Below are 8,628 nucleotides of genomic sequence, written 5' to 3'. Positions count from 1 at the left end.
GATTTTATTTTCTGTTCAGGACCCTCCTGAAAAATGGGATTTTACTTTTTGTTCAGGACCCTCCTGAAAATAGGAATTTATTTTCAGTTCAGGACCCTCTTGAAAAATGGGATTTTACCTTCTGTTCAGGATCCTCCTGAAAAATGGGATTTTACTTTCTGCTCAGGACCCTCCTGAAAAGTGGGATTTTATTTTCTGTTCAGGACCCTCCTAAAAAATGGGATTTTACTTTCTGCTTAGGACCCTCCTGAAAAATGGGATTTTGCTTTCTGTTCAGGACCCTCCTGAAAAATGGGATTTTACTTTATTTTCAGGACCCTCTTGGAAAAATGGGATTTTGCTTTCTGTTTACGACCCTCCTGAAAAATGGGATTTTACTTTATTTTCAGGACCCTCCCGAAAAATGGGATTTTTACTTTCTGTTCAGGATCCTCCTGGAAAATGGGACTTTACTTTCTGTTCAGGACCCTCCTGGAAAATGGAACAACGCTTTCAAAAACAAAATAGTACTTTACTATAATTTTGTTTGGAATAATTTTTGTTCTAGTTTTAATTTTGGGTTTCAGGAGCCCGCCTGAAGAACAGGGTGATGAAATAGCAAGTCAGGAGCCCACCTGAAGAACAAGATGATGAAATAGCAAGTCCGGAGCCCGCCGGAAGAACAGAGTGAAGAAAACGAAAAGTCAAGCAACAAAGTGATGAAATAGCAAGTCAGGAGCCCGCCTGGAGAATAGGGTGAAGAAATGAAAAGTCAAGCAACAAAGTGAAGAAATTGAAAGCCAAGCAACAAGTTGAAAGAAATTGCAAGTCAGGAGCCCGCCTGAAGAATAGGGTGATGAAAGTCAAGTCAAGAACCAATAGAAGATGTATAGATAGGATTTTTGTGATTTCATTTATGTTTTAACTTGTAATTTTCATTTTGATGTAATAACAGAGCCGCGGACCGGAACCTCAACCGAACCTCACTCGACTCTCCAACTCGGTATAGTCCACCTCTTCCAATCCTTTGAAATACCCATGACTTGATTCTCTCATAATTTAGGTAGGAAGGATGTCTTAAGTCAAGACCCGGTTGTCTTTCTTCCTTCTGTTTCTTTCTTTGAATAATGGTCGGGTCAAAATTTGGTCTCGCTGTCTACTTCTTTGCCTGAAAACACTTCGTGTTTACATTCAAAGGGGGCATGATGTAGACACCTAATTTCGTCCCTCCCGAAGACCCAAGTTACACATTTTCATCCCTGCCTTACCACGTGCCCTCACCCGTATGATTATATCCCATAAAAATACAAAAATAACAAACCCACTAACAAACCTAATCCCCAAGTATTCTTTTGTAACAAAATTAACCACCCCTCCTATCAATTTTGGACAACACATCACTACCTCATGCCCCATACCCTACCCCAATACCCACCCGCACAGCCTATATACAAACACACATACTCTCACTAGAGGAGGGAGCACGATCAGTAACAAAAAAAAAGAGAACATTCAGCATCATCTCCTTCACCTCAAAAAGCTCCATTTTCATCACACACAGAATAGAGGAGGAGAAAGGGAATAATTTCCAAGGGGGGCCCACAGTGAAGAAAGAGGACCATTTTTTCTTGGCTTCTTTTTGAATTCCCCACAGAGTACATCTTCTCCATTGTTTTCTCTATCACATACACAACACCAATATCAGCGAACAAACAACCAGCGAACACCGACCAACAATCCAACAACCAATATATAACCCGAACCATCAGCCACCGTCGAACCACATAAATCGACCCAGCCGACCTGAATTTAACCCGCAACCCATGACCCGAACCAGCATATTGGCTCAACAGCCCGAGAACCTTCTAGAAAATAGCGTAGGTGTCCCCCCAACATAGAAAATTTTGTTACTCTTGAACGAATTTGTAGGAATCCGTACATGGGTGTGCGCCTGTTATTGGTTCTTGGGGAATAATCCGTTATTCCTCATTCCAAAATACACGGATCGCTTCATGAGGAACTGATATATGACACAAATGCACACACGCACAGATCGGGAGAAAGGAAAGAAGATTTAGTGATAGAGAGGGGGTTTGAGAGAGGAATCGACAAGAGAGGGAAAAATTACGAGAGAGAGCTGCGAGAGAGAGAGAGAGAGCTGCAAGGGAGAAGTCGGGGTTAACATTTTCACCGAGATGATCACCGAAAAAACACTCGCTGTCACCGAAATCCGACCCTCTTCCATCAGTTTTGCCACCATCTGAATTCTGGAGTTCCGGCCATACATCTTTTTCTTTGTTTTCTTGTAAAATTTGGATATTTTTTGGTTCACTGCTCTTGGTAGATTTTTGTTCGTGTATTATCTATTTTGAGTTATTTTATCTTGGGGTCATTGAAAGATGGTAAAAGGGATGCATACTGGAGCTGGGGGTTTGAGTTGAGATTCCGAATCGAGATTCTTCAGCACGTGGATTCTTCCTCTTGATTGACTAATATTCGGAGTAAAATCATCATTGAGGTCCATTTCTACTCCTTTCTTTTTTTTTTTATTTTCATTATTGATGGAATATGGTGCATTGGATGGAATTCGTGTGATGTTTGAACTTGATTAGTGATGAATTGCTACTTCGATATTGACTTGTTGCTTAATTTCATTGAAATAGAAATCATGAATTGAAAAAATTAGAGTTAAAAGGGAATTTGGGGGTGAGAATTGAAAACTTGATATAATTGGTGAATTTTGGTTAGCTTGATTCATGAGTTGTTTGACTTGAAATGAACTTTAATTGATCTTGGTAGTATTATGATACGTCGATTGGTTTAGGCAAACATAGATTGGGTAGGCAAAATTTAGGAATGGTGTTTCCATTGAATGTTTGGTTGCTCGTTTGTGGAATGTCTTCTAGTTTATTGCATTGGATTCAAGTGTATTCATTTGTCCGGGGAATGCCCCGAGGTTTCATGTATTTATTCACTGGGGAATGCCCCGAGGTTTCAATGTATTTATTCATCGGGAAATGCCCCCCGTAATATTATGTTGACAAAAGATGATCGAGATGAAGGCCCGAGGCATCGGGTGAAGCATTGGAGCTTAGTCTAGATTAGTTTAGAACAAGGTTTATATTTTGGTATTTTTTTTTATATCTTTGGACTGTATAATTGGACTGGAACTTTACATTTTGGATTGTTTGTTTTGTTTATTGTTTGATTATTTTGCATGCTTTTGTGTGGTTTATACATTTCTTAGTGTCAAAAATAGTCGATACACTCTACCAAGCGACCGTGGTTGAACCACGGGATCGAGGGGTGCCTAACACCTTCCCCTCGGTCAACAGAATTCCTTAGCCGGAATCTCTGTTAACAAACCATTTTAAAGAGTCAAATGGTTTTGGAAAGGATTTTTCAATGGTGACTTGGCACACTAGATATGCCAAGTGGCGACTCTGAATAAAAAATGTAAATAATCCTTTTCCAAAACAAATTTTCATTTCTTGTCACTTAAATAATAAAACCTTTTAGAACATTCAATTATAATCATTTTGGAGTCGAAAAAGGGGTGTGACAGTGGAGGTGGTTGGTGGTGGTTAACAATGTGACGATGGCAGACGTGGCGACTGATGATTATGAATAGAGTGGCGGTGAATATTATCCAATACCAGAATACCTCTTCAGACCTATTAAGACTTGATTCTAGATCTGAATGATTAAGACATATTCAGACCTATTAAGAGCTAAAATTTTAATAAAAAATAAATGCACTTAATGGTCTGAAATCTGAACCATTCAAATTCAGACCTCCATTAAGTGCAAACGAATAAGCCCTTATAAAATCATGAAAACTTTAATCAAGGCTAAAAGAGATAAAAAAAAAAACCAGGTGAAGACTAAAAAAATAGATATTCTCCCTTAGATATAATAGTTATAACTAATAAAATAGAAGATTTTAATTCTATCCTTAAAAATAATTTTAGAATAAATATTTACAAGCATGTATTAGGTTACTAATAAAGTAAAACATTTAAAAGTTATAGGTGAAAATAATTTTAGGACAAATATTTATAAGCACGTATGAAGGTCTAAAAAAGCAAAATAAAAAAATTAGAGGTTAAGGATAAAGTATATAGTTAGACCATATATGCTTTACTGGTATAATGAGAAAATTTTATCCTCAAAGATTGTGAAATTTATCGTTTGATTTTTTGAAAGATAATTTGACTAATTTATTCAATATTTTAAATTTAAAAAATTAGATATTTCAAACTATATGAAAAATAAATACTATAATTTCAATGCTCCTATCAATATAAAAGAAAAAAAAAAAAAGAGAGAGAAATATTAACCAAGTACAATGTTTCATGTAGAAAGTCTTAAAAAGAGAATTATGGAAAAACAATATCCACATATAAGGACTAATGAGAAAAATGAGTTTTTGATGTGGAAACTACCAAAGATTTTTTATTTTGTTTTTTGCAAAAAAACTAACAAACAAACAAATCTTTTTGTTGACAAACTTCACCGTCCAATAGTTAGTAACCAACGAACTACAAACCTCTTTTCTTTGTCACAATCAAATACTCACTCCTTCCATCAATAATTATCCATTATTGACTTGAGACATGGGCTAATTTTACCTATTACTCTTTCTGTAATTAATAATTAAAGACAAACTAGATAGAAATGAAAAAATTATTCATTAATTTTTCAAACTGTATTATTAGATATTTATTTTTTAATAAGATGCTGGAAGTAGTAAGAATCCAATCAAGTATTTCCATCAATGTCTATTCTGCTTCGTTCTTTGTTTGTCCTATTTTTGAATTTTGCTTACCAATTTAACATGAAAAACGTGTAGACGCAAAGTACCATCGATTTTGTGAGTGTTTTACTGACCTCACACGTACGATGCAAAAATCTAATTACATAATTCTAGAATAATCGAATTGAGGAGCTTATAAAGTAGTTGTGGACAGAACTGTAAGGAAAGGATCGTAGTATTAATATCAATATTGGCCATAGTGTTAAAACACATAATACATGTATGGGTTCGCTAGAAGTTAATTGCAAGAACGTTCCTTCTGTCCAGGAAATGGCGAAGAAGAAACTTGTGACGATTCCGCCGCGATATGTCCGTGACGATCAGGACCATTCAGTTGCATCATCAAATAAAGAAGTTCCAGTCATTGATATGCAACGATTGATCAACTATAATGATCATGATGACTCCATGAATATCGAGCTTCAGAAGTTGCACTTTGCTGCTCAAGAGTGGGGTTTCTTTCAGGTATATGTTGTCATATGAACTAATATTGGAAACAGGTGAATAACAATATTTTGATAGCAACAGTCATGTGACTTTGATGATCGTTTAAGTAATGAATCCTTTTATCAAGTAAAAGCCAAGTGTTCTTGCTTCAGTTTAAACTTTTAAATTTGATTGTCACATGCTTCAATATGATATTAGAACAGGCTAAAGGATTTTGAATTGATCAGAACTATAAAGCCCATGAACCTTGAAGTAGTCAAAATAGAGGTCGGGCCAAAGTGGACAAATATATGGTCCGTTAATATGTACTATAATTTCATAAGCTTAATTAATTACATTTTGCAGTTGATTAATCATGGAGTTAGTTGTTCAGTGGTGGAGAGGATGAAACATGAGATTAAAGAATTCTTTAATCTGCCATTAGAAGAGAAGAACAAGTTTGAACAACTGCCAGGGGATACTGATGGATTCGGACAGCTCTTCGTTGTTTCGGATGAACAAAAGCTCGATTGGGCTGACCTCTTTTACTTGAAGACTGCACCTCCTCATTTGCGAATGCCTGTGTTTTCCAAGTTATCCGTTTCACTTAGGTACGTAACTAACTGAACACTAGAAAATAAGTAAGAGAATCGCGTACTTCTTAATTATGCGGGAAAAGAAAATGCACCTTTAATTCCATTTTTTTTTTTTTGGACTATATACTATGTAGGGAGACAATTGAAGAGTACTCGGAAGAAATAAAGGAGCTAACCATGAAAGTTCTAAAATTGTTGGGTAAAACTTTGGGGATCGAAGAAGAAGTGGTAAAGAGTTTTTTTGAAGAAGGGAAGCAATCAATGAGGATGAATTACTATCCACCATGTCCCCAACCAGATAAAGTGATGGGCATTTCCCCTCACTCTGATGCCTCTGCTTTAACAATTCTTCTTCAAGTCAATGAAACTGAAGGTCTTCAAATTAAAAAAGATGGAATTTGGATTCCCATCGTACCCCTTCCTAGTGCCTTCATCGTCAATATTGGAGATGCTTTTGAGGTACCTCTCTATTTATTATTCTTTTCTCGTGTCATTCTTTTGGGACAAACTTAAAAAAAGAACACCATTACATAATTTGGGATGGGAGGAAGTCATTGCTAAAATTCAATTTACCCTTATCATTATTGCTTGTATCCCCACTCATATCTTCCTGTTTTTATTGGACCAGATTTTCTCAAATGGAAGATACAGGAGCATAGAGCATAGATCAGTGGTGAGCTCAGAAAAAGAAAGGATTTCAGTAGCAACATTTCATGGTCCAAGATTGAATGGTGAATTAGGTCCAGCAAATAGCCTTGTTACTGCTCATGGTCAACCAGCATTCAAGAAAATCGGAGTCAATGAATTTTATACAAGATTTTTCAATCGTGAACTTGTTGGAAAAACATATGTGGACACCATGAGAATCACACACTGAAGATGATCGATCTGAAGAATGTCGTACTGTAACGTTTTGATGAATATAATGTTTAGATTTTATTGTTTTCCGTTGTTACATAATGTCACACATCAACAATTAACAATTTTAATGATAAATCTTCTATTGATGTTTAGACGCTTGTAGTGTATTGCTTGAATACTAATAATGGCTTTGCATAAATTTTGTACATTTATGCTCACTAAATGATATGATTCCAACTAACTAGGATTTGTATGAATGGTAATTGAGTAAGTTCTTTTATTATGAAGGGATTAAAACAAAATAATGTGGTGCATACTAATATTTAATATCATTATATGAATTATATTGAAATTATACAAGCTAGGAGTAACGTTGATATTGGGCTCGAAAAAATCAGGTGTCATGCGAAAGCTAACAAAGCAAACTTCGAAAGACGCCAAATAAGAAGATGTGCGGGAAACACGCCAAAAGAGACATAATAATTTAATGTGGTTCGGTCAATCAACTTGCATCCATAAAAAGAGATGAACAATCCACTGTATAAAAGAAAGTATAAAGTATCGAGAGAGACAACATCACATAATCCACTCAAAATAAAAAGAGGTTCACACAAGTGACACCGCAACACTTGTGTCTCACAAATTCCCCCCCACCCCGCCCAAACCTCTCTCAAACAATATTCTCAAACCCCTAGAACTACGTTATGGATGTTACCATACTAGAATAAAGGACCTTCTATTCATAGAGTCTATAATTTTTCCTACAAAAACAAGAATTATGCGAATAAAGAGAATATGTTTCCTTGGGAAACCCAATTAGGAAAGTGAAGACAAACACTTAACGATTCTTCCCCTTGACCTAAATTTCTGACAAAATAAATTTGTTTCACTTTCTTCATGTAGTCTTCAACAAGTTCAATTTTCATCTCCAAAATCTCTTTTATTAAATCTTTTTATCTACATAGAGTAACACCTGATAAAAATTTTCAAATTAAAATCTTATATAAGTTCAAAGACACTCTTACATAATGTGACATCGTCTGCCTTAGTCCAAGCCTGCATGATCTTTCCTAAAAATCTTCACACCATCAAGAGAGACCACACCTTATATGTAGATTTTCAATCTTTTTAGCTACCAATGTGGGAGTTTTTCTTGAACACCCAACAATCTCCCCCTCGAACTAAGTTCCATGTGGCTTATTAATTACCACGATCCACGGGTCACTGAGATACTCAACAATCTTCCCTTCAAACTAGGTTTCATGTGGCCCATTGCAACGATCCACGAATTACTGAGATTCACTATGTGTCATCCACATCATAGATTAATATCGTGCTCCATCAAATAAGGTTAACTATCAAATTACAATTATTGCATGTTATCTCTTCCACATATCTTATGTATTTGCATTTTTTATACTTTTTTTGTTCAACATTGTTCTTGCGATTTTTTGGGGGGTTTTGTGAATTTTTTACTGTAAGATTGTGGAGGTTTTCTCTAATGACAGAGCGCGAAGATTGAAAAAAACTTCATCTTCAAAACACCCCAAGATACAAAGATTTGAGAAAAAAAATCAAAAGAAATCGGAGAATCAAGCAAAATTTCAAGTCCTGATGTTGAAAACTCCTCTGAATATGATTTGGAAGAACATAAAGACAAAGATTTATTTGTATATATATTTATTAGCTCATGGGTACTAATTCGTATATATATATATATATATAATTCTTATTTTATATATATATATTTGGGGCATGTGAATGTATACTATTTGTATTTTTGTATATACACATGAAGTTTACATATATTTTAGGACAGTGTTGGATTTGTATTTGGATTGTCCAATGTATTTCTAGAGGGTGACATGCGTCTATTTGTATGTATTTATTAGCTAATCGATACTCATTTGTATGTATGTACATATATATATATATATATATATATATATA

The 8,628-nt window shown here is 35.2% G+C and overlaps 1 protein-coding gene across 1 annotated transcript; it reads left to right on the top strand.

Moving 5' to 3' along the window:
• The first annotated feature begins 4,845 nt into the window (after window positions 1-4,845).
• On the top strand, window positions 4,846-6,830 carry LOC107859180 (protein SRG1). Its single transcript, XM_016704096.2, has 4 exons — window positions 4,846-5,260; window positions 5,588-5,832; window positions 5,952-6,276; window positions 6,446-6,830. The coding sequence occupies exons 1-4, from the start codon at window positions 5,018-5,020 to the stop codon at window positions 6,692-6,694; spliced, it is 1,062 nt and encodes a 353-aa protein (XP_016559582.2). The 5' UTR covers window positions 4,846-5,017; the 3' UTR covers window positions 6,695-6,830.
• The last annotated feature ends 1,798 nt before the right edge of the window (window positions 6,831-8,628 follow it).

The sequence above is a fragment of the Capsicum annuum genome, chromosome 2 (assembly GCF_002878395.1).
Source record: "Capsicum annuum cultivar UCD-10X-F1 chromosome 2, UCD10Xv1.1, whole genome shotgun sequence".
In the NCBI taxonomy this organism is placed as follows: Eukaryota; Viridiplantae; Streptophyta; class Magnoliopsida; order Solanales; family Solanaceae; genus Capsicum; species Capsicum annuum.
This window is presented reverse-complemented; position numbering and strand designations above follow the sequence as displayed.